This window comes from Dermacentor albipictus, chromosome 1, assembly GCF_038994185.2.
Source record: "Dermacentor albipictus isolate Rhodes 1998 colony chromosome 1, USDA_Dalb.pri_finalv2, whole genome shotgun sequence".
NCBI lineage: Eukaryota > Metazoa > Arthropoda > Arachnida > Ixodida > Ixodidae > Dermacentor > Dermacentor albipictus.
This window is the reverse complement of record NC_091821.1, coordinates 125,427,237-125,454,623: the sequence shown is the minus strand read 5'-3', so window position 1 is coordinate 125,454,623 and position 27,387 is coordinate 125,427,237. Positions and strand designations below refer to the sequence as shown.

The window sequence follows — 27,387 nt, the reverse complement described above, 5'->3', positions numbered from 1 at the left end:
TTCTCCTAGTCTGTGTATTTGTCACTTCGCGCTACAATCCAAGAATATGTCCTTATTCCTCGGCTACACATTTAGGACTTATTCTGCGACGAGTCAGCGGCTTCACCTGCTGGTTTCCCTGACTGCATGCATAGTCCGCGGGCATTTGCGTTCCTTCACCAAATAACTCGCATGCAATTAGCTGCAAGGCTAAGTTGATGATTCACAGTGAATCGTGGAGTCGCCCTGGAAGCGTTACCTGAATCTGCGAGTGTGCGTTCGGTTTTCACAGATCAGTATCTGCCAGCAGGAAGCAGAATGCTCCGTGCCAAATCGCAGCGCTTGCGGGCTACAGGTACGGGGCCTGACTTCCGCACTCTATCTTTCCACAATCGTTGCAATGTTGTGATTCTGGCTGCCGGAGTTCTAATGGAGTGACTCTCAAATCGTGTCCCATCAGTGACAGCGAAGGCAACGACCACGCAAGAAGAGGACAGTTTGGCTAAGAGACAGAGCATGAATTTGCAGCGCTTGCGGGTGCAGCCATCTTTTGCTGGAGACTATACGAGAGCAGGCGGAACGAACGGCCGCGATAATGCTCAGCCTGTTTACATATGCTGTATGTCTGACATGCTTGCCGCCGGCGTTTCTCGCTGTGGCTGTGTCGTCAGCTGACGCGCAGACCCTGCGCGGGCCATGCTGACAGATGGTGACTGGGCTCGAGATTAAGTGTGCTTCCTCTAAGTACACTTGCGAGAGGGAGAGAAAGAAACAAATAAGTCGCTTACAACTACATGCTAAAAATTACACTCGTCTTCAGCATGCGAAAGTTACGATGATCTCCTCTGTGCTTGCGACCAAGTCCGCGCCCTGACGGGGAGCCCAGTGAGAACGAATAAAATCTCACCCGTTAAAGTGTAAAAAATTCGAGGGCACCCAACCACTTAATATGAGTTGTGAATGCAAAAGCATTAATGTCCAATTTGATGCCGCTGAGTGGTCCTTCGAGTTATGAACTCTTCACGGGCAAGCGAGAGCGTTGAGATGTTTGGCGAGTTTAGCCCTTTAGCTTCTGAGCGTTGGGTCGTAGGTTCGAAACTCAGTACCGCCGGCGTCTTTCCTTTCTAGTTTATTCTGTTTTATTATACATAATTTCTTTATCGCGATTACCGAGACGAAGTTATAACGCAAGCAAGAGCTTGCGCCGACAAAGAACGCGCGGGTAACACAGGCGTCCCAGAGCTAGGGTGTCGTGGCATCGAGGCGATGCCCTCTCCCCTCGCGCAGCGCCTGGCTCGTCAACGCAGCACCGGCGTACCCTTTCGCCCGCTCTGCTCCGTTGAGGCGCGCGCGTGCCGCGGGGTCGCGGCCAATGGGAATTTAGGTGCCGTTTCGCTGCTACAGACGCCCGCTTTTCCGATCAATGGCCCATTTGGTGCTTTCGCATCAATACGAAGAACCAGCTCCAGATCGACCATTCCAGTTCACCACTAGTAATCAGCGCGCTCTCGTATGCACATTTAAGCCACCTCGAAGCCGTATGCGTTGCTATAAGAACACACGGGGATATTTCCATGTTTTTTTTTCTTTTTCTTTTTCTTGGAGCAGCTTGCAAAAACTTACTTTTTCGTAGTAAAGGACGAGGTTAGTGTCTCAGTATATAAATGACTTGAGGAACATTTAGATGGGTTGTGTGGGTAAAGAGAAAATACTGCCGTATGGTGACAATGTTCTGATTGAATGTTTTGTTAGCAATTCCTATACGGGTTGACTAAATGTTCATACGAGGGCGAGTCAGAAAGTCCTTGCACCTATTTCTTTTCAGCCTAATTACGGCTGTAAATGCGAAGTCAACATATTCGTTCCCAGTGGTGGACCTTTCTTGGACCGGCCCGGCCTTATCTGGCGGTAGCTCCGCGGCACGGCGCCGCTGTCAGTTGTTGAAGATGGCGGCTGTGCTTCACACGCCCACGGCGTACGAGCAACGAAGTGTGATTCGTTTTCTTTGGAGCAAGGGACGAACGCCGATCGAAATCCACAGGGAAATGCGGCCCACGTATGGGGAAAGGTGTCTCGCTTTGAGAAGTGTGAGGTGGTGGTGGTGTGAGTTTGCAAAATGGCCGTGAAGGCTTGCATGGTTCGGGGAGGCCGTGTGCGTCGCTGACTGACGACACAGGGGCTTCTCAAATTTAGTGCTGCGATGGGACAAATGTCTGAACCGGTTTGGGGACTATGTGGAAAGATAGTGTAAGGCACATAGAACTTATAACTTATTTTTGATAATAAAAAATAGGGGCAAGGACTTTCTGCTTCGCCCTCATATTCGGTATCAACATTACCCCATTGGACGTAACTTGCGAAGCAAACGCGGATGCACAGTATCGGTGCTAATTTTAGAATAAAAACATTTTAACAACGAATACACTAACTGCTTGTCGGCTACATATTATTGCTTGCGAACGGCGAAAGAAATAAAGTAATTCCACCCCTAGGAGGTAAATACGACCTTTTACAACTTGGTAAGCTCCTCTTTGTCTCTCTCACTTTTTTTTTTTCTCTGCAATCCGGGATCATTCTATTGAGTGCATGATTGGAAAGCCGGAGAGCGCTTCATGCACACCTAATGATTTGAACGGTTGCCTCTACGCGCTGTGTACACGTGAGAGCGGCCTCTCGCTGGGCCGAGGAGCAGCTTTTGCCGGCAGCTGTATGTATCAGCACTCGGTAAGGCGGAAACAGTCGTTTGTCACGCCACATTGCTCGACCGTATCGACACGATAAAGGAAAACGCTTGCTGCCGCCCCCACAGTGCATGGCCGCAGTCCTATATCGACGACGATGCCACGAAGCTCCCATTGTTCGTTGATTGTCACATGCCACGCGTAACCGTGGCAGACGAGAGCCGTTTTTCGCCGCCGGCATTTTCCGACCAACTCCCGAGAAGTACTCGTCTTTTTTTCTTTTCTTGCTACTGCTGAATCGGTGCTCGCTGAATGAATGAATGAAAGTCAGTCTTCCACAAATAAAGAGATACTCGCAGCCAGAGCACGGGTTGCGCATCGCGCGCTAAGGTGCAAACAGTCCTACCATGGGCGGGAAAAGGATGTGCATTGGGGTTATTGTTAAAGGGAACATATTAGTGCACGCACGTAGAGCACGGGTGAATTTTTCCCTCTGGCAAGAGCGAAATCGACTGGCTTTGTAGAGGATGACTTGTGGTCGGTGGCCCTGGGCACCTTTATACCTGCCGCCCTTTCTCCGTGCATGGATCCGGTGAACCATATTCATGATTGGACGTCTGAAACTCACAATCCGTGAGAATATTTTGTTCTCGGTTGTCATTAAAATTGCGGGTTACGCTCACGAATCGACTATTATACCCAAAGTGGGACTGACCTCATTGTTTATTATATCTGCATACGTATTTCCTAAATACGTGAAGGCGACTTAGTGAAAACCATAATTTTAACGACAAACCTGCCTCACTTGGCTAGGCTGGACGCATTTGTAGTTTATCCGCCGTGGTGGCGTAGTGGCTACGGCATTGAGCTGCTAAGCCCGAGCGCGTGCGATCAAATCCCGGCCACGGCGACCGCATTTCCATGGGTGCGACTCGCAAAAACGCCCGTGTACCGCGCATTGGGTGCACGTCAAAGAACCGCAGGGGGTCAAAATAATTCCGGAGTCCTCACTACGGCGTGCCTCCTAATTATACCGTAGTTTTGGCACGTAAAACCCCATCGCTTAATTCTTTAAATATTTATTCTAGTGCGTGTGCTAGCTTTCCCCGAAACTCGGCTTCACCTTCAAGATTGGAGCCTGTGCAAATAATTTAGCAGAAACACCCAGAAATCGCTGGTCTGTGTCTCCTGTGTCCGGCGAGAAAGGCCTCGGGTTGCCGTAACTCGGGCGGCTTCGCCCGGTGGTCGAGTGCAAACGCAGTCTTCGTCCTTGCCACTGACGTCTCGCTTTCAAGCATGCGGTGGTTACGAAACGTTTCGTAAGCGGTCCTACGTCACTTGCGCGTGAAAGGCGCGAGTGGTGTAGGCGACAGTACGCGCGTGCGCCGCATGTAGCCAGGCGCGTGTGTTAGCAGAGACGTGCACTGAAAGTATAGCTGCACTCAAGGGTATTGCGAGCGAATGTAGGCTGAACAGCGCCGCACATGGACTCGGAATATATCCTGCGAAAGCAGCTGTGTGTCATTCGGTCGCGCGATTGCCGTGATAGTAATTAACTAGAGTTGTGCGTAGGATGTATGAAGCTTCGGCTGGCGATAGTGCAGCGAGCGCGTTTCTACTCAGACCGCCTTCTGCTCCTCACGCAAAAGCGGTCGGTCTTGGTTGAATATTAACTCCTTAATGTAATAAGGCAGCGATGCGCACGTCCTAGGTTTCACCGCATAATTAACGCGAACGGAGCCCTTCTAAGCATTCCTCCCAAACACGAAGAAATCGTATACGCTGGAGCTCGGACGGATCCCGCCGTGGAGTTGATGCCTCGCTGGGGCTTTCGGCGCGCTGCAGGATGGCACAAAAACCCCGACATGTAGGTATACGCGAGCGAAACACCAGTGCCCTCGCATCTCTGCTGCTGCTGTCCATTGAGGCTTTTCCTAAACACATGCGCATCGAGAGACGCCTGCCTTGTAGTCGGTCGGCTTTGGAAAGTGCGCAGCCAAGGAGGAAAAGCCGTCTACCTTCCCTTTCCCAGCTCGAGGAAAGACGAGGTGCGAAACTTGCTGGACGGCGGCACGCGGCGAGGCTTGCCGAGCTGTTCACGCCACAGCGGTCTAAAGAAGAGGCAGCACACTGTTGTAGGTATGCTTCAAATGACGTATATATATATATATATATATATATATATATATATATATATATATATATATATATATATATATATATATATATATATATATATATATATATATGGGCGTGAACCATCCACTACCCTCGACACCGTACTACCATATCACCCGGATGCCTCTGAATTCACCCCTCTTTCCGAAGTTGCTCGCCATGCTGAAGAGTGCCGCCAACTGGCTCGCTCGTTCACGTCGGATACCCAAGGAATCCGCAAAGATCGCCACGACAACGATCAGCCCACACAGTCCTTCGCCGTGGACTCTCACGTCTGGCTTCGGCTGCCCTTCCAAGCTCCAGGCCTTAGCCCAAAGCTTGCCCCGAAATATCAAGGTCCGTACCGGATCGTCGCGTGTACTTCGCCTGTGAATTATGTGGTCGAACCGGTGACGCCATCTTCGGACAAACGCCGCCGTGGCCGCGAGACTGTTCACGTCAGCCGCCTGAAGCCGTACCACGACCCCCTTATCGTATCATCGCCTTAGGTCGCCAGGATGGCTCCTCTTCGCCCCGGGGGAAGTTGTAGCGGGTAATATGCATGTGGCACTGTAGTTGTAGTGGGTAATATGCATGTGGCACTGTGCGGACTGCCACCGCTGCGGCGCGAGACACGAGCGCGGGCTGTTGGTGCGAAGCGCTAGGACTCGTATCTAGAGCTACCTGCGATCCCTCGAACAAGCTACATAAACCCCACTTCATTATATATATATATATATATATATATATATATATATATATATATATATATATATATATATATATATATATATATATATATATATATATATATATATATATATATATATATATATATTCTGCGGTGATGCAACCGACGGACAAACGCGCTCTCGCAGGTGGCCAGTGTTGTTTATTTGTATATTTTTTCTTCGTTCTGAGCTTCAGCTCACTGGTGTAACTGAGGTCACAAACGCGTTTAGTCAATCCTTCGTAGACGTGAAGGCGTTTAGTTAATCCTTTGTAGACGGCTCTTCGAGGCTTTTGCTTGTCTTACGGGTCAAGACGACTCGGATAAAAAGCGCCTTCTCGTCGGCCGTGCTTCTTTTACTGTCTTGAGTAAATAACCGCCCAATCTTCTTTGCTGAATTCTTTCGCAGTTCCTTGCTTTCTCCATCGCTTTGGCGAGCACTCACGTGCCAATGTTTGGGCGTGAGTGGCCACGTCCTATGAACCGCACGCACGTAATAACAGCAAAAAAGTGATGTAGGTTCTGCTAATTTCGATTATGACCGAGAAGGGTCCGTTTTCAGCTTTCGGTGACGATATAGTAATTTAAAAAAACAGGGAGAAGACTTGACATGTGCTGTAACATATCGTGAGTTATACAATGTCCAACGTCTATTATCACATTGAAAATAGCAGCCTTCGTTTCTTGCTTTTACTTACTTTTACTTTCGCGTCATGTTGACACGTGTTTTGGATTAAAACACAAAAAGCAGGCTCCTGCTTAATTTTAACCCCAGATTAGTTTCTGCCGTGAAATTGCCTACTAAGCCGACAGGTATGCTGCGATCATAACTAAGCGGAAGATCGTAAATACATTTATCCCCTCACAGTTTTCGAATTTTTTCGCCTTGCTTCACGTCTAACATAACACTTACTCATGCTTCTTATTGCAGTTGAGTCGTCTCTTTCCCGTTCAGTCTGTCGCTTCTTACGGCAAGTACACTTGCATATCCTCATGACACCAGCCTTATTTCTCACTTTCTACACAACGCTACCCATAATTAGAGGGATTTCTCACTAATTAAAAAAAACGATACAAATCAAGACAATCACTTAAAGGGACCATAAAGATATCGTAGGTGTTGTGCTATCGACAAGTAGCAAAATTGTTACTTGCCACGCGCACGCACGCACGCACGCACGCACGCACGCACGCACGCACGCACGCACGCACAGATGCTTAGGGTGTCATGTAAAAATAGTGTCATGTAAAAATTAATTTGTTTTTTTTTAGATAAGAACCGAAAGCGCACGCAAATATTTTGACAAACAGGATCGGACAACGTCGAAGACGCTTTGTAGGAGTGGCATGACGCACCGTCGGGCTCTGTTTCGAGGTTTCTGCAGCATGTACTACATGCCTCTGTGAATCTGAAGAGAGTAACGAACAGTGTCTGCTCTTAAACTCTGGGGCTTCGGAACAGTCGAAAGCTTTACGAAGGCTCGACAGCTGTTCTGGTCGCGTGCGCAGTCGCTTCGAAACTTTTGATGACGAATGTACGTTCTACACGACCCGACTCGATATACTAAACGCGTTTCCTTTCTGGCTGTATCTCCTGTCCTGTCCTGTATAGTTTCCTGTCTGGCTGTCTGTAAATGAAATGCCCAAAACTAACGACAGACTTCCCAGGTAGATCTTCCCGGCAAGTTACTGGCTTACTAACTTGCCTTAGAAAATAAATAAATAAGCAAGAATCAAAAAGCAGGAATTACAAGCCACACATGAAGGCCCTCATTTTTTTTTTTACCCTTCATGGTCGGTGTTACAGAAGCTGCACTCTTGCTCTCCCACTCCAGCGAATCGCGTTATTCGTAGCTGTGCATACTGGATATAGGTGATGCGGGGGCGGCTCAAATGCCGATTCAGCTATCTCCAAGAGTGGCCGTGTGGCATCCATTAGTCGCCACGGCAGTGACCCAAATTTTTTCTCGACTGCCAGGACCGACGTCCGATTCGGGCCATAAATACGTGCTGTTCGCGCAGGCTGCGCGCGTATTTCGTTCTGTGTAGATTGTTGTTGGCGAACAGAGGCAAGTGCAGGGATTGACAGCCTTTTCTATCGCATTGTATACGCATGTGGCATCGCTAGCTCGGTAGGCTAGCGATATGGTAACGGCATTGTTAAGGGGGAAAACCAATATCGAGCATTTTCTCACGTTGTAAGTAAAAGGCGAATCTTGTTTAACCAGGTTTCTATGGCGTAGGGATAGTTCTGCAGACGATAATATAGCGAGTGAATATCACTGTCTGATGCGTAGAAAGGAATATTGTCTGCGTATACATATGTTTGTACATCTGGGTGCCGAGGAATGAAACTCATCACAACGTTAAATAATAATGGAGAAGTGACGGCTCCTTGAGGAACACTTCGTGATTGATTGTGTATGCTCGAAGAAAAGCCTCTTAGAAAGCGGTAGAATTTCCTCCCATTTAGAAATTCACATACCCAATTTACGAGATAATTTGGAAACTCTATATTTCGTAATATATCCAATAAAATTACGCATTCTACACTGTCGTAGGCTTTGGAGATGTCTAGCGTCACAATAGTACCTATCTGGCTTTGACGCCATGCTAGTTTTATTTTATTTTCTAAGTCCACGTGAGCATGCCAGATTGAACATCATGATCGGAATTCAATTCGGCAGAGATTAAGCAAATCTTTGTTCTCTACAAATTTAAGCATAGGGGCATATAGTATTCTTTCAAGTAATTTAACCAAATTTGTGTTTAGCGCGATTGATCTAACGTTATTTATTGTATATCCTTCCCCATGATTGTTAAAAATTGGAATTATTTTAGCAATTTTCCATGCAGACGGAATCCATGAAAATTGAATTGAGTGGTCTATAATAGCTAAAAGGTCATCAGGATCTCCCTTAAATAAAATTTTGATGATGGCAGAGGTTGCTCCATCTGCGCCGGGAGCCTGAATGTGGCAGTCGCTCCACGATTTCAACCAATTCTAGCATGGTAATTTCTACAAAATGATCTGATGCCCTTCGTAAGCTAGACCAATGTTGAAGAAAATCTCATTTCTAATCCCTTCACGATTTCTTCTAGGGACTGTTTCATTTCATTACTATTTAGGACTATGGAGTTTATATTAATTGGACGCGGAAGAACTTTCCTTCTGCGGAGAAAACGGAACAACGCGCGTTTATTTTTATTGTTAGATAGGAAGTCAAAATGCTTGCAGTCGTATACGTCTTTGGCTTTTGAAACTGTATGTTTAAAGACGGCTAGAAAAAATTTATAATCGTTCCAATTTTTGGGACTCTGGTTATGTAATAGTTTTTTTCCAAACGGCTTTTCTCTTTCTATAATCACGAGCGCATTCTCCATTACACCAAGGGCTGTATGAATTTCTGTTATTTAGACGAATCTGAAATTCAGATTTTTGGCGAGAACCTTCCTAAGCGGAACAGATAATCGTGGTTTTTTGCTCAGTGCACGCGTCAGACAGTCATGAAAGAGCATTTCGTAAGTATATTCTAAAAATATTGTAATTAATGAAAGTTCGCACCTGATCACTCATAAATGTTACAGGGCATGCTACTTCAAAAACTACTGGAAGGTGATTGCTGCTTGTCGCATGCTCAACAGTCGACCAAAAAGATACGGAGAGACCCAGGTCACAAAATGTGAGATCTATTGCAGAGTAAGATGTACCCCGCATAAACGTAATAGATCCTAAGTTTACACACGTTAGCCCATTGTCCAATGAACAGTTCCATAATCTGGTGCCGCACAAATCTGTTTTAATCCCCATGATATATGGCGAGAATTGAAGTCACCTGACAGCAGGATGTCCCGTCCACAACCCCTCCAGTCCTATCCATTGTGCCTGTGTCCTGTACGCTAAAAGGAGAATATGCATTTACTATGGTAGAGGGGCAACATCCAGCGAGATTCAGCTGTATCGCTAGGATTTCACACTCAGGAGTAGAAAGTTGAAAAGAAATTTTGGCCTTATGGAAAATCTGAGACGAAATAAATGTAAATAATCCGCCACCTCTAGTAGGACGTACGGTCTAAACGAAATGATCTGTAAAATTTTATTTGAAAATATTTTACAGAATTTAACCAACTTTCTTCTCGAATAATTAAATCAGGGTTAAGGTGAGTAGTTAGACACGATAAATCTACTGAAGCAGAATATGAAGAGCGACAGTTCCACTGCAGTACTTTCAGCGACCCTATATATGGTTTAAAAGTGCCGCAGCTGAAACGGCCCTCCGTAGAATGCTTTCTTTTAGTATAGCACTGGGTTGACTTTTCTTAGCTTTTGAGTGAGGACCGAAGGGAGAATCACTGATTTATGACACTGTTCGTTTATACGCTCGAGCGTTTTCTTCCACATCTGTCATTTCCAAATATGTGTTAGCAGATTACCATCAGCAGGCCCCACGGAAGAGGAAGTCGAAGGTTCGACTCCGTCATTAGAAGGATGGGTACCTGAACGTCTATCACTAGTTTGTGGCTTAGGATCAACTGTTTGGGTCGTTGCAGGACTAAGACAGGTAGTTTGCATCAAATGAGATAAGTGACTAGAGGTGGCCTGCGATATACATTACCCAAGGCTCATTGCCAGCCGTTCCACAGCTTTTGTAACTGCCTTTTCCACAGCGGCCTCAAAAGTTGCCGTTAGCGATACGTCCAAGGTAAGAGTTTGTCTCCCAGTAACACCCACATAACCAAGCGCCTTTTTTTTCACAATGCTTATCGCTTCCTTCCTTCAGTAACGTCGTCTGTCAATTATTTCTACCATCTGCAATTCCTGAGCCCTAACAGAGCAGTTAGAATAATTGGCTGAGTGACTTCCAACACAGAGGCAGCATCGCTCGTCTTGGGCACTACAGACTTTGATCGTGTTCTTCCCCGCATTTGCAAAAACGCTGACTAGACTTGCATCCTGCACTACTATGGCCGTATCGCCAGCAATTACGGCATTGTAGCGGACCCGATGCCAGAGGTTCAACTCTAAACACAAGGGGCCGCACCTTTAGTTCTGATGGACAGGAAGTTCCTGCGAATGTTGCAATCACCGATTCTGTTGGGACCCCCTTGTTGTCTACCACTCGATTGCAGCGATAAATAGCAATTACTCCAGTACCAGACAATCTCTCTAATGATTCTGATGAACATAGATCAGTATCGACACCTCTGATTATTGCCTTAGTGCATGCGATGTGAGCAGGGATGAAGGCACTCACCGGCAGTGACGCGAATGATGAACACTTAAGCAAATCCGCGACACAGGTCTGGTCTGGTGATCTGCTCATGATATCTCCGCGGCCAATCTGTCTCACTTCTGTGATGGTCTGGTATACAGAGGTAGCAGCACGGAGAGACTTCTAGATAGACTGGGGGTTGGTCAGCCATATAGGTCCTCCATTGGAAGGAACCAGAGCCACCGGGATGCTGCTCACGCCACTGTGGGTGAACAAATCCAGGGGCAGTTCGTCTGTCGGAATAGATGCTGTCCAAGAGGAAAAACTCCTGTCGGGGGAGTTTTTGGACATAATCTAGGATGAAGCAGGCGCGAGAATAATTAGGGGATCAATCAATAAGCCTAGAAAAGCCTAATGCTACCCAAAACCTGGCCAAGTAACAGGAGCCGCAGACAGGTGGTGTATTTCAGGGGACCCTGGCCCCACAAATGCGTATCGAAGCAGGAAGCGCCGAACTATGCGTGTTGAACGCCCCCTTTTTTTTCTGTAATCTTTGTGGCAGGAACCAGTGCAGAAAGTCTTGCACTTGTGTTTCTCTTTTTTCCGCGTTTGAACTCTGGGTGCACATAAGGTGGTCAAAGGAATGGCAGGTTCGCCACAACATAAGGACTCCCGTCTTTTCAACCTGGCGACGCATTCGAGCGACCTGACGACCTCCGAAACCGCGAACCAGGGGCTCTTATTCGGTGTTCGGGCAACCTGCCCGTCAGCGCGGCCAGCCGCCGGTGAGCGACGCTCCGGGCCCAGCTTATCTGGGACAACTTGTTCCGAATCACTTTCTTCTTCGTCTTCGCCGCTCAGCGGCGGCTTCCTGCTCCCCGCTGTATTGCCACGGGTCCCTTGTCGTTTCTTTCCCCTCTTCTCTGCTCGGGCGGCTCCTGTGCTCTTGGCATTTGCTTTCCGGGCGCGCTCCGCTGCCCTCTTTCCTCCGGCGCACTGTTGGGAAGTGAACGGCCGTAAAGAGAATAAAAATCAGGCTCCTATCTCTGCACTGGTCTGACGCTTTGGAATGCGCGACGCTAGCGCCCTGGCTGCACGTGCCGACGTGTGCACGGCCAACTCCTGCGCGTATAGCGGAAGGGCCTGTATGCGACGCCACGTTGGCGCCGGACACGCCGAGGCGAAGGAAACATGTACCGCTGCTCTATCGCGCGGTGAAGGCGTTTCTGGCTGTACGTGTTCGTTACTACGTTTAACTAGCACGATAAATGCTCGCCTGTTGAAATGCTGCAGGCCCTGCTTTTTTTGGCAATTTTATGCTCTCGTGCCACTCGTGATGCTGCGCGTGAAATCACGGTTGCACCCTAAATGTTGTAGCCTCTGTTTTAATTACTGCTGGTACTGGTAATGCGCTTAAATGCTGCATGCCGTCAGGTGTTATCACCAGGCCCGGCTCGCTGCGGGGCGCATAGGCCTGACTCACCGCGAAAGGCAAAATGCCTGCCAGTTTCCATGCTGTGCGACATGAAAGTCGCTGCTAAACTCTCAGTGACATAGGCACCAGTTACCACATAAGGGTATCGGAATATTATTTATTTGAGTGGGTCTGGCAATCATCCCACATCTTGTTTGGAGATGTTCAAACTAAAGTTTTTTCAGAAATGCATAGACGTCAATTTCCGAATCAAACCGACTGTCAGCCTTTACTTTCGCTGCAGCCATGCGACTCTCTGAAAAGGCAATGTTAGTGAAGGTCGACTTACAAGTGACAACAGTTTATGTTGTAGGTTGATCGCGGTCAGCCTAATTTTCTGCGACATGCACATAAGAAAACCAAAGACAATTAACCACTGCGTATGTACAGGTGACATCAGTGTGCATACATTTTCAATGTATACGTTGTATGTGCGAAATGTGACTGCGAAGCCATGTCAGTAAGAAGTACGGACAGCTCGACCCTTGTCTGGGAGACGTACGATTATTATGTAAGTGCAGAGTTATACAGTTGACAAGTCACTTGTGTTTCACGCTAAGAACTTGCGAAGCGGCTGCGTTGCGGTCTGACGCACCGCACTATATGGCAAGCTTCTAAGAGCATATCGAGTAGACTTTGTAAAGTATCTGTCTTACATTGTGTAAACGCATTGACGGGTGTGGCGAGTTCTTGCCGATTTTTTGTCGGGTACGCGTTACCGCACTTCATCATTTGGCTCTTCTTATGCCACATGGATCAACGTGGAATAACGCCCGTATGAAATGAGATCTTTACCCTCCCCGCCGCGATGCCGAAGAAGCGGTGCTTGTGAGCTAACCCGTCGTGTTTACTAAAAGCACCTTCCGCACAAGGTTTTAGGTAAGGTCTTATTGACCATCTCTTCGAGGGTAAACGCTTTGGTCAGTGGCTGGTGTTTTGTAGATTTGCGCAAGGAAAAAAAGAAATATCTGGTGCTATTTGTTGTGTGGATTCGGATGTTGTTTTGACATGGTGAACGTCTTGCAGCGCGAAAAGACGCTCACGATCAAACAAAACCAACTAGCCCAGAAACAAGTCATTGTGAGATTGGTTTTAACACCTTTACACGAGCGAAAGTGGAAAGTGAAGGGGCGCAGTAAGGCTGTGCCGTTTAGCGTATATATAGGCAGTTTGGTTCAAAGGTGCTGAGACGTGCGCCCAAAAGGGCTGCAGAAAATAGCGCCTCCTCTTCTCCACAATCAATCTCTCGGATTCAGAGGGTTGCTGTGAAGGTAAATGCGAGTAATAGTGCCTGTCCCAGTCCCCTCTTGTTTGTGTGTGTTCGTCAAACGTGCGTACTTCACGGAAAAGATGCTACACTAACTAGACCCAGAATCCACGTTGACGAAATGGAACTTTCGTGTCAAGTTTTGATCTCATATTTTTTTAAATTTAGGCTGATGTCTAAAACCACTGTGAACCTTTCGGGAAGCAAACACCAGAACAACGCACACATTATGCAGTGTGCTTAACGTAGATACTGCATGGTTGACTTGTTGACTGCGCCTTCCCGTGAGCTTTAACTAATCAATTATTTAAAATATGCGCAAGGACGAGGAAGGGGAAAAGTATTCTTGTGGATAAATTATTATTATTATTATCAGACATGTCAACGGACCGTGAGCATGATCGCAAATATGTCATTTAAATCACATTCGTTGCGTATTTGATGTCAGGCATCCCAGACGTCAACAATCGGCGATGATTCTAGAAGCCGCCAGTGTCAACTAGCGCGGTTTCCATCGGAACAGTGCATTTTTATTCGCAAAACCATACTGTACTCACACTGTTAACGAACTGGAAATGTCCCGTTACACAGAATACGCTCACCCAGCAGCATAAGATGCATAAGTGATTGTATGCTTTGCGGCTGAGAACCTCTTTCAAGTTGGCCGTGCAATGTTTGCTATAGAACCACACTGAAGTAAAAATTTGAACGTGAATTACGATATTCGAAGGAATTGCTTGATGATTTGGAACGGTCAGGTAGATTTATCAAACTCAAACACTCAGGTTCTTGTAACGCGCGACCTTCTGTGGTTGCTTAGTTGGTGGCTATGGTGTAGCGCTGCTAAACACGAGGTCGCGGGATCAGATCCCGTCCACGGCGGCCATATCTCGGTGGGGCAAGAACACCCGTGTGCTTGGATTTAGGTGCCCGTTAAAGAACCCCAGGTGGTCAAAATTAATCCGGAGTCCCCCATTACGGTGTGCCTCGCAACGAGGTCGTGGATTTGGCACGTAAAACGCCCTAGTTTAATTTTTTTTTGTAACGCGGTTCTCAAAACAACCAACAAGGGTTTCCAACATTGCCGGCCGCAAATTTTTGAAACGAATGTTCTAATTATCTTATTTACCTTTCTTTCTTTCTTTCTTTCTTTCCTTCTTTCTTTCTTTCTTTCTTTCTTTCTTTCTTTCTTTCTTTCTTTCGTTCGTTCGTTCGTTCGTTCGTTGGTCATTTGTTAGCACAGAGCCGCGCCCAGTTGCGATATGAAGAGCGTTGGAAATGTGCGCTGTTTCCACATACAGAAAAATAAGTCATAAGTTCGACAAGTTTCGGTGACAGCGCGACGGACGCGCGAATGGAGACTACGCAATCGCTCGATCTTATCTTCGTTTGAATCGTGCAGCCTTAACCCTGATTTTGGCGCTGTCCGGACGCTAAAGTTAGAACGAGCCCACTGCTGAGAAAAACTGCCTCTCCTCCACTGTTTTCCTCTTCGCCTTACCGATAGCGACTGCAAATAGCGTCGAACAAAACGGCGCCAGCCCCACATGAAAATTGCATGCGCGAAAAATAAACTCGTTCACCGCGGTAGTTCGCTCGACATGACCGCGGCGTGTCGCCGCACGGAGAGGACGTTCGAGTGGCGACCGCCATCGATCAGACGCGAACGCGGGTGGCTGTCTCGGCCTGGCTGAGTCGATCGTGGGCGGACATATGTGAAGAGGCGGGGTCGACCTCCAGCCGCTGGTGGTGCCGGCGACTCCGTGCCACCGTTAAGCACACGTATGCTAGAAACGAGGTTGACTCGCGAGGCTCGGTCGGGCTGAACGACGAGTCGAGCGACTGTCGGCGGCCGTGATTGCCGGGCCGGCCGTCTGTCAGGGCCGGAGTCGCCTCGGAGCGGGTCGGGGGGAACCCGATAGATTCCGGAAGAGTGCGTGAAGTTGGGGAAAGGCCGCTTCCTCGAGATAGGAAGTGCCGCCCAGAGGTGGCCTCCGGGCGCGGAACTGCATGGCGGCCACGAGGAATTGGAAGCGGGTCTCCGCTGCACTCCTCTCCCCGTGGAGACAATTACGCATCGAACGCCGACCCCACCTTCCTCTCCCTTCCCCCTTGTGCGGTTCAGGTGTCCTCTATTGAGAGACAGTCACCGCGTTGCACTTAGCCCCACCTTTTACCCCCCAACCAAGGATCTCTATCGAGCGCCGGAAGCGTTCCACCTTGCCTAGTCGCCTTTCCAAATGCGGGGCCGCCGCGCGACCTCGGTGGCCTTCGATCATTGCGGCCGGTGCACGAACCGCACAGCTGCCACGCACGACGTTCGTGCTCTTTCTCGGCGTCCCTTGGCTTCTGCGAGTATTCTTTTGCAGCACGCTGCAAACGTACGCTCAAAACGTTGACCAAGATGTTCCGAGAGGACCATTGGAACGAGCGCAACGAAAGTTGGGGGGGGGGGGATCTTCCGCATGCCAAGGGGGATGGGCGGGTAAAGAAGCGCATAGGATAATTCGGCTGGTTGTGGGAAATTGATAAATTTCTGTTGATTGCACTGCGGAACTTCGTGGGATTGTCAACACTGTGTATTTTTCGCACTATGCTACTCATACTTTACTTGAAGCGCAAACAACGAGGACGCAAGAAGGAAGGCCAGACAGGTCGAGCGCTACTTCAAACTAAAGTTTGTTCTCGGGAAAACACGCCTATTTATCAGTCGACACAGATAAAAAGCAAATACATCACTGCGCAAACGATCTCCAGTCTGTTTGAAAGCCTCCCCCCCCCCCCCTTAAAAAAAAATTAACGCAGTAGCAACATTAAGTCGGGATTTATGGGGTCTATGGGGGTCTGGAGCTCGCTTGCGCAATCATGTACGTACTCTGCTTTTGATCTGTGTCGACGGATAAATAGGCGCGTTTTTTCGAGCATAGCCTTTAGTTTCTAGTAGCGCTCGTCTTGCCTGGTCTTCTGTCTTGTATCCTCGTTTTTTGTGCCTTAAGTCAAGTGTGAATTCTTACAAACGCTCCCAAACTTCAGTTCTTGTATGCTACTCAGTTGGTGAAAACAATGTGTTTCACGGGAGGTATATGCATGCTGACAAAACTTCAAAGCCGCAGGTGCATTGGGGACGCGGTGTAGGAAGTTTCCAAAATCTCGTCGAAGCCTTTAAGACGCTCCTTGGAGCAGTCTTAAAACTTAAATTGCTGCTCTAAGCAGACGGCTCAGCACACCTGTTTGCAACTTTGCACACGTATACGGGAGACCCTCTACGCTTAGCATCAACCGTGGCAAATTATCTTTTTGATCGAGGAAGTATTGTGTTGAACGCTTGCACCGTATGCGGCCGTGCGTTCAACCTCGCTAGCTCCGGCGCAGCAACCGTGACGGTGCGGAGCGCGAAGGCGCTGAGGAATTGGGTGCCCGATTGCTAGCAGGCGCCCTAGTCAGAAGAGTGCAAGCACACTGAATGATTTATACAGGAACTTCTTTGGCAAAAAAAGTGTGCCTGATCCTGTCACCTCTTCGTTTCGGTCGAACTCTGTTTCATTGGTATTTGTGTGTGTATTGTGCACAAGTCAGCCGAATTAATTAATTAATTAATTAATTAATTCATTCATTCATTTGTTTGTCTTACCTTCACTCAGGCGCCCCACTCAACTTGGATGAGCTGTGTCTCGTGGAGTCGGTGACTACATTTTATGGGCTGTATTTTTATTTAAACGTGTATCACTGTGGTAGTAAAATGCGGCTCAAAACGAAAAGTCGCGACGCGCGGTCAGTGCATGAAATCATGAGGTGGTGGAAGAAACGAGAACGTGCACCCGACGCGATATGCGGCGTGCCAGTACGGCTCGCGTGAAACCCGAACGAAAGCGGCCGGAACACTACGAGCAACCCAGCGCCTAAAGCAACCAAAAGTGGAACAGCTTGTAACAAGCAGTGCCAAGCCGAGCTATAGGAAATGCTGCCGAGACGGGCACACGTAACCTGCCTTATAGCTGCAGGCGCAGAAGAGAGAGTGCGCATGCGTGCTCATTTGGAATGCGCTCGTTGCGATCGAAACCCTCTGTGGTAGCGGCAAGCTACGTTTGACCCTGTCTCATTGACGTTTGCTCAAAGCATACACTCGGAGACCATCCACGGCGTTAGCGGCAAATGCGACGAGCATTCCGCACCCGCCGCGGTGGCTCAGCGGCTATGTGTGCCGCATGAGCGCGAGGTCGCGGTTTCGATTGCAGGCCACAGTGCCCGCCTTTCAAAACAAGAAAAAAAAACTCGTTCACTTAAATTTGGATTCGCGTTTAAGAACCACAGATGGTCAAAATTAATCCGGAGGCCTCCACGTTACGGCGTTTTCACAGCCCAATTAAGTGTAGCTTTTGGGACGGTAGACCCCGTAAATCAGTCAGTCGAACAAGCAGGCATTCGAGCAAAAGTTAAATTTGAAAAATACTTGAATTTTGCGCGCTGGAAACTACAGGTATACGACGAATCGTCGGGACCTGCATGGTGCAATATGTGTCTCAATCACGGGAACTTAGATGCAGCGTACTGGTATTTTTTACTCGACTGATCTTGCGAAGGAAATCGGTCGCAGATGCAGCATACCACTTCAGACGGCGAAATCTAATAATAATATTTGGGGTTTTACGTGCCAAAACCACTTTCTGATTATGAGGCACGCCGTAGTGGAGGACTCCGGAAATTTTGACCACCTGGGGTTCTTTAACGTGCACCTAAATCTAAGCACACGGGTGTTTTCGCATTTCGCCCCCATCGAAATGCGGCCGCCGTAGCCGGGATTCGATCCCGCGACCTCGTGCTCAGCAGCCCAACACCATAGCCACTGAGCAACCACGGCGGGTACGGCGAAATCTAGCCGCCACCTAGAAATACCGAGCCGCCTTGCGCAAATACTGTCCTATTGTTCTGCCCCCTGTAGCCGATAACATACAGGGTGGCTTAATGAAATGGGAAAAGTAGATTAACCGCTGAGTATTCTTCGTTCTCTTATGTCCAAACCAAATCTCTAGTTTTCGTAGAACCCAGTATGTATGTGTAATGACCTCATTTAGATGATCCTAGCGTGGTCCTAGCGCCGCAAGTATCATAAACCCGTATACACGAACGATCCTTACGCTTGTCGCGTGTGTTGCTCTGTCAAAAAAGCGCACAAGGTTATCCTTGCTTTGGAATCTTTTGAGGTGTCAAAAAATCTGCAAATCTGCAAACTGCCAGCGCGCTCATGTAAGCGCCCCGTGTCAGGCGTGGGAGGGGGGAGGAAGGAAAAAAGGAAGAAGTGGAGAGGGCCTTTACATGATTCTATAGAAACTGAGAGTACTTTATGCGGGCAGTAATATTGCTTGGAAGCCTTTTCATGCTCTGGAAGAGCGCTATTCGTAACGAGCCTTTTGTACTATTGGTAACGAGCCTTTTGTAGACTTCCGGCAAAAAAAAAAAAACAAAGAAAACACACATTCGGGCATGTGCTACATCACGTCAGCGACGCCCAAAGATTACAAGCCAGTACAAGCTTCGCACCACCGGACAATAAACATCGGCGTCGGTCCCGGGTGTGCGCAGTCGCATTGACACCTCTGCCTCGTGCATGGGGTCTTTTTCGCTCACACATACTACTTGTGGGGTCTTATGTTCCTTGAAGGGCCGCAGGATGCTGTCGCAATCAAGGTGAGCATGCTAACAGAGATCAACGCCACAGCTGCGCCTTTGGCCGAGCGAGCTGACGATGGCTGGAGGGCATACAAAGACATGCTGCTATATACGTAGATTCGATGGCACGAAGGGCAGCGGTCACGTAGAATTACCAGGTTTCTGTTCTCGCCACCACGAACATCGTTGACGGGACCGCCGTTAACGTAGGCTCGTGTTGCACCGAGGTTTGGTAAAGTTCTCGCTCTCTGCCGCTAGCACTTTTGTCTGGGTACGCCCGACTATCACGCATGTGCCATGATCGTCATGGTATATGTGGCCTCTTTGTAACGCACTTGTTCAACCGGAAGCAAGGCACTCTGAATGAGCGAGCCGAACATGCATACCAGTCTTTGCTATCGTCTGTTAAAAAACCTGTGCAAAGACAATGTTTAATGCGGTGTTACACTGTGCGTAAGCCTTGCGTGCCGTTCTTTGCACGCCGAACGCTAGCTTATCCAAGTTTTGTGCTTCTTAGAGGCGAGTGTTTGGCGACGCACGGTATACTTGCCGCATGTGGTCTCGCCGGAGGCCAGTAGCTGTTGTGAGTTCCCGGAATATGATGGCAGTGGTGCCTGGCGGTGCACTCTTCTTCGCTTTTCAGCGAAAACCTGCCACAAGTTACCTGGCGCAGACGGTCGTGCCCCATTGTTTCAGAGCATTCACAGCATTAACGTACGCCCTGAATGCTCGCCAGGACGAAGAACCATCGAAATTCGGTTGAGTCCAGTGCACCGACTGCACGTTTCGGTGTTAGCTACACAGAACCATTCACCTCGTACAGTGCTATGCAATTAAGATACAAATAAGACATGATTCACGATAACACGGAGAAAGCGGAAGATGGAAATTCAAGACCATGAGCAAACGAGAACAAGGTAAAAGCGGGAGCCAACGTTTCGACAAGTGGACTTGTCTTCTTCAAGGCGACATGAAAAAGGCAAGTCCACTTGTCAAAACGTTGGCTTCCGCTTTTACGTTGTTCTCGTTTTGCTCATCGTCATGATTCCCGATAGTTACACGGAATTCGAAACTCCAAGCGCGCCTTCTGCGAATGCGTTTGAACTCACTTGATGTTCGTTAGCGAGTCAATGCGTGGCAATCACGTTGCAGCTTGTTTTCGCGCTTTTTGATCCACGTAATTGCGAATGCTTTCCCTAAAGTATTGGCGTATACTGGCTACGTATTTGCGTCAGCATGCGTTGGAGGTATTCTGCACTTCCCTGTGATGTGCGCACAAATAAGCGGGATCAAATCAAAAACAATACCATCATTGCTTTTTATTAGCAGGTGTCGAATTCGATGGGCGCCAAGGGGAAAGTGAAAGCTGTGTATGGGCAGAGATGAGCCCTCATAAACGTACGCGGATCGTGGCTGCATGCCTCCTATTGTCCTATATATAGCGCAGTGTGACGTACCTTTCAAACTTTGTGCGTATTAGCCGCCCTGGATTTAAAGATGCGTGTGTGAAACTGAGTATTTTGTCCACCTTGTCAGTAAATAATTGTGAAAAGACGTCAATGTTCCATTTAGGCAAAGTTATATTCGAGAACCAAAGCGACCACTTTGGTTATTTGAGTAGCGTGTATTTACATGGCCATAAGCTCCGTCCCGGCGTGCACTTTTCGCATATCGACAATTTACGCCACGCAACTACCAGTTTAAAGGTGCTTTAGCAAATCTGGTTGTGACACATAGTGCTTACAGCGATAATTTTACAGCGATAGCTCTTATGGGCTTTCAGCTAGGTCTGATATGCCCGGAGCCGTCAGCGCCTGTATAGTAACGCATTGCACGAGTGTTCTTGAATAAAAGCCGCGATAGTTTGGAAAACTAGCCACGCATAAATGCATATTCATTCGCACTGGCGTAGTATATTAGTGCCTACTAGAGAGCCACTACTCATGATGAACAGTACACCTTTACGCAACATTTAATTACCGCGGAGTCATTGGAGTGTGTTTGATGGTTATGCGCTACACCTGTTTTGTTAGTCAACGCGCGTGATTTACAGGCAATATGTACGCTAAACTTCCCAGCATGAAAAAAAGGCGGGATGACTGCTCATGGGAACTATCACTCCGCGGCCTGTCGCAGGACGCGTTCACTACTTGTGTCTTGGAGGGGGCGCTCGAGATCAACGCACAAGAGTGTGTGTGTGTGTGTGTATATATATATCTCTCACGAGCATATATATATATATATATATATATATATAATGCGTATTGCTATTAAGCAAATGATGTTTTGGTGCATTCCGGTGCATTCTTCCTCTTCACCCGTTTGGTTATGTCCTTGCTTTTACTGCACAGTGCATGCATCTGTGCGGGCGTAAAGGAAACATCGTCACGAGCATTCTTATAGTTTCTTCGGCTCCGCTGCAGCTTGCGACCGCAGACAACTTCCGGTCGCAGCTTATTATTACTCGACTTTACACAGAAAAATGCTTCTTTCCTGTGCTCTACCATAAGGAATGTTGTGACGCGTTTGTTGAAACAGAAAAAAAAAATACGCCTCATGCCATGATCTCATGAATGTAACAGTGTTGTGGGTTTTAGTTCGGAACACATTTGCAAAATTGTGATCATGCGGCGTCTGTTATTCAGTGAGCGTTCTGGAATGGTAAACTTAGCGGTTCCACAGTTGATACCGGAGGTTTTCCGCAGCCTTTCGTTGTAAACCGTGAATGGGCTGATGCATTATTTTGTTGTTTACTTCATTTAAACAACGAGCAAGAAATGCTAGTAGCAAAGGTCGGCATGACAACACAACTTCTCTTAAATATCCATTAATGCAAGATGGCACACGATGGAGTCGTAGCACTATCACGCAACAAGCTGTAAAAGTGTAGTTGTCAGGTTGCTAATTGTCGCGTTACCTATGTCCCCCTCCCTTCTCCAAAAAGAAGAAAGAAAAGAAAAAAGAGAGCGGCGACAATTTCCGAGCACCGCACAGCATGGAAAATGAGATACATGTATGAACAATGTAAAATCAGCACTTTTTTTTAGAGTACTTTCAGCAGGCGATAGGCGATGGCACGACAAACGAAGTTTCATTTTTGTCTCTCAATTATGTCGCACCATCAGTCACTCGATCGGCCGCATTTCGATGGGGGCGAAATACAAAAACGCTCATGTGCTTTGATTAAGGTGCACGTAAAGGAACCCCCGGTGGTCAAAATTATTCCGGAGTCCCCCACCACGGTGTGCCTCATAATCATATCGTTGTTTTCACACCCTATGGTTTAATTAGTTTAAAGCTTGTTAGCCTCAAATTAGGTTTAATCGCGATGACCGGCGATATCGTCTCAGAGACCGTGGTACATCTAAACCATCTGCTGCAATCACTGCCACGTGGCGCCGAAACCCATCGCGTCACGCATAGGCGCCAATCTCAAATCGGCGCGCGCTTCCTGGTGGAGGCGAGCGAGAGCCTCGGTCGCTTGTCGCAGTTGCTCCCGCTATACGTGCTCAGAAAATGGGATTCACGTGACCTTTATTTGTGATGCAGGAAATGGGCACCAAAAGACATGGACACAAGGCGGGGTACCGTACACGCAATGCGCCACTTACAACTGCTATATTGAAGGACGGTCGAAGTTATATGCAGTAGTTTCTTTTGTGCTCTATACTGCGCATTTCCATGCAGGAACTATTATTTAACTGGTAATGATATTAATGCCACGCTTGCTACTTGCTCACCTATATCTTGGCAAGCCATGCGTACAAAAGGAAGTATTGCCAACACAAATAGGTTCTGCCAGTCTCTGTCGTCCTTCAATAAAACAATTGTGAGTGGCGCATTGTGTGTACTGTTTCATTGGGCTCTATAACGTAAAATTATTCCAATCTGTTTTTATTCCAATCTCCTGACGTCACATTTACGTAACCGCCGACTCAAGCGCCCGGCGGTGACCTGTAGCGTTGTCTGAATAGCAGAATCAAGCCCGCTCCTCGTTTATAGGAGGTCACCTTTGCTTGCTTTAAAGGGCCCCTCACCATGTCTGGCCATATTGAGCTAACAAGCGCAGAGCATACATTGCGCGATAACGATCGTGTCTGTAAAGTATTACATCGCTACGCGCCGCGGAAGGATCCGAAATTTCAAACCGAACGCCGTTTTTCTTTCTCCTCACGGCCGCCGCGCTCCAAGCCGGACGGTGACGTAGTCGTGCCCTGCGCCTACGTAGTCGTGTCCGCAGTGTGACGTCGCTCGTGGTGACACGTGACTTGGAGAATTATTCAAGACAACATCTGTTATCTGTGCGATGTCTTGCTTGAATTGATGAATTCAAGTTTAGAGAAATAATAAAACATACAAACGGAATGTCTGCGTGTTTTTTGTTTTGCTTCGCACCGAAGCAAGATATATGTACTTCCGCTTCGTCTGCTTGTTCCCACGGTCATGCGGTCACTTGCGCAGGTACCGAAACTATGCCATTTTCTACCGTGTTCCAGCGCGTGATCATGCTCTGCTATCCGCTTGTTCTGCCTCAGTATTCGTGTAGCACTGAATTATACCGCTAGTCATGTCTCCTCGTGCACAGCGCGCAAAATCTTGCGCTGCGCGAACAGCTCGCGCGCGACGCCGTTGGCGTAAGTGCGTATCGCCGAAAAAAAAAAGCGAGGAGTAAAAAAAAATGAAAGCGGGGCCCGTGACGTATCCGTCACGCGATCCTCGAGGTTCGGAATGGGAGAACGCAGGGAAGGAATTTCGCTTGCGTAGGCGAGACGGGGCGAGTGGAAAGAGCGTCTTGCTTGGCAGTGGAGCCCGCCTGCTGAAATCATGGGTTCATGAGCTCAATGAGTTCATGAGTTCAATCATGAGCCGATTTGAAATTTTTTTGCGGCAGAACGCTTCCTGGAGGACACGTAACAATTTCCAGCGTATAACCAAATTTGCTAAGCGGCCTGGTGAGGGGCCCTTTAAGAAAGAATAACATTGCCTAAATTGAGCGGTTTTTCTTATCTAATTGGCCGACTCGAGGCGAGGAGCACGCTTAAGTGGAGAGGGTTTCGATGGGGCCGAGCCAGCGCAGTGAAAATAGGTAACCGGATGATGAGGCTGGTGCCGGCGTGTGCGATTGGTCCGATACCCCTTACTTAGCTTGCGGTGGCTAATCGAAAATCGCGGCGGCGTGCAACGGAAGGTTAACAATGCCGTTAAAACATCTTCCGCAAAGAAGAGTTGGCATAGCGATGTCGTATACATGCCGAAAGGGCTCGATAACCTTATATTGCCACGAATAAAACTTTATTATAAGCAAATAAATCCATGCTCTCCTGAAGGTGAGAGTAGCCAGTGCCTGAGCAGGCAGCCACCTTCTGTTCCTTTCGGAACGGGGCAGCCTCCGGCTATTCAGAAAAACAGAATCAGTTTTGTTCGGCATATTAATGCATCAGCCGTGTCATACCGGGAATGTTAGACTACAAACATTTTTCAGTAAATATAGTGTAATTAGTGACATGCAGTATGGATTCCAAAAAAATAAATCTTGTGAAGTAGCTCTTCTTAATATCAAACATAAAATAATAACAAATATTGAAAATAAAAAGTACACATTAGGTTTATTTGTAGACTTTAGGAAAGCCTTCGATTCAGTATGCCACAGTTTATTAATTCGCAAATTGGAACAGTGCGGTGTACGAGGTATCGTATTGGAACTTTTACGACATTACTTAAGCAATCGCTATCAATATGTCAGTATAAATAATGATGTTTCATCTTACGCGGAAATCGTAACGGGTGTTCCACAAGGATCAATACTTGGACCTCTTCTATTTATAATATATATTAATGATCTGTGTGACATACCCGACTCTCCCGAATTAGTTATGTATGCAGATGACACTAACATATTCTTTAAAGCTGCTACTATAACAGAGCTCGAATCAAAAGTTAACAATTACCTGAAGCAACTCTCTTGCTGGTTACAACATAATAAGCTACAAATGAATTCATCCAAAACGAAATATATGATATTTGCTCCTACTAATAAACCACGTAACTGCACTGCGGCTATTCTCTTTGAAGACGGGCTGATAGAACAGGTAAAATGTCAAAAATTTCTAGGAGTGTGGTTCCAAGAGGATTTGGCCTGGAACATGCACATCGACAAACTTGCTATCGAACTAAGCAGAACTGTTGGCTGCTTATACAGACTCAGTACTCTGGTCCCTCCATGGTTGAAAAGTTCTTTATACTACGCACTCTTTTATTCTAGATTAACCTACTGTATTTTAATTTGGGGCACTACTTCGCAAAAAAATTATAATAAACTAATAGTGCTACAAAAAAGAGTCCTACGCGCATTCGAGGGATACTATGGCCCTGTACAAAACTTTAGAACCACACCATATTTTATAAAACACTCTATGTTAAAGGCAAACCAGGTGTATTATTACAAGTTGCTGCAATACATTAAACAGAACAAATCGCAGTACATCTTGAATGTACCCACCAATCCGCATTCCTGCCTTCGACAACATAACATGAGAACACCAAAAATACGAACCAATTACGGAAAACAACTAGTCAGTTACCAGGCACCTGCACTACTAAACCGCCTACGTGATTTTGAAGATGAAATTATAGAATATTCGAATAAATCATTCAAACATTTTCTCATCCTGAACAATATTGAGTTCGTCTGATTAGAACCACACTATAAATTGTCAGTCTTTTGTTTCTTTTGTTCTTTGGTTGTGGTTGTTCGCTTACAAAGTGCATCGTACATTGAGTATCCTGTTCGTTTCTCATATTTCTTGTATACATGTTTTGTTTCACGAAAACAATATTGTCTCGTGACTATTCCAGTTGATTTGAGTATGTATGTATGATGCATGTTACTGCGTACGACCTGCGTGCCGAATTGTTGCGGGAGCAGAAGCCTTCGTCAGGCCACATGGCCTTTAGCTTCTGCTTCCTTTCTGTTGTAAACAGGAGAAATAAAATTAATTAATTAATTCATTCATTCATTCATTCATCTTTAAAGTGCTACTGAACAAAACTATTGCGGCCTAGGTTTGTAGCCCGAATGAAAGCTTGGGTGTTGACAACCTTGTTTTCAGGGAGAAACTAGCGGAAAATAATAAATTTCATGCATTTTTCGCAAAATACCGTGTCTAGTGGCCGCGCCGTGAACTAGAGGAATTGACGTTTCTTTGACGTTGTTGGTGCCATATACCGGCGTGCCAGCCATCGCCCGCGTCTCTCCACCCGCATGGACGGCTCCGTACGGCAGCGAACGAAGTCTCAACAGCGCACTTGCTCTCGTGCGCATACTTGTTTTCGCAAGCGGAGCTCGTGCCCGAGTCTTCAAAACTGTGTGCAGTTTTGTAATATGATCAGTGAAGCACCTGGCACAACGCAGGAGAATGCTGCGCGCAAAGGCGCGGGAAAAGTATCGTCGGGCGAGACAAGCCGTGTCATACCTTTCCGGCGGAGCCGAAGCTTCGGAGGATATGGATTCGCGCTGCACGTTCGTCTCAGCCATCATGGGTACCGTCAAAGCGTGACTTTCTGTGCTCCGTACACTTCTAGGACAGTGAATATCAGACGAGCCCTGCTTTGCTATGTTCATGTCAGCGAAAGGACAGCACCTAAAGCCTGGCGCTATCCCCATCCATTTTCTCTAGAAAGCGGAAAGAAGAAAGGAGCGGAGCAAGCAGATGCTCATTCGAAAAGACGAAAAGAGTTATGCTCTTTAGTACTTCATGGCACAGCGGAAAAGCGAAGACGAGATTAGCGGGCGATGAGCAAAGGCATCGTGCCATTTTCGTACTGCTGCTCTCTCGAGCGGCGTTCGCTCTGGCGTCGTAGTAGCAGGGTCTTTCAATACTTTTCATCTCGTCATGAAACGTCCGCGTAACGCTATGGGAGGGCTTCGTATAGCGTCCGCAGTGGATGCACCACAGCGCTGGTGCAAGTAGAAGGTGGACTGGAGCAGACGCCGAACGGACGCCACAGGCGTTATATGCGTACGCTCGCTTTTGCGCCATGCTCAACAGCGCGTATCAGCGTGTGAATATGGTCGACACAACGTGCAAATCGCCGCCCTGTTTCTGTACATTGTTCAGAAACTTGAGCGCGAATAATTTCGACAAAACTACAGCGCCTTGTTTCACCTGCAGCTTCAACTGCGTTCGAAACAGCGGCCTAATTAATTATTCCAATTGTTC

General features: G+C 47.4%; 1 protein-coding gene across 3 annotated transcripts in view; it reads left to right on the top strand.

The window, feature by feature from the left end:
* Positions 1-27,387, top strand: part of CDase (neutral ceramidase) — a 101,125-nt gene that overhangs the window by 10,895 nt on the left and 62,843 nt on the right. Inside the window, exon 1 of one of the 3 annotated variants that reach the window (XM_065451161.2) lies at positions 19,044-19,186. The exons of the other annotated variants lie outside the window; for them this stretch is intronic. Within the exon in view, the coding sequence (XP_065307233.1) occupies positions 19,148-19,186 (39 nt within the window). The 5' untranslated portion in view covers positions 19,044-19,147. Of the gene's footprint in view, positions 1-19,043; positions 19,187-27,387 lie in introns of those variants that run through there. 3 annotated transcript variants of the gene reach the window in all.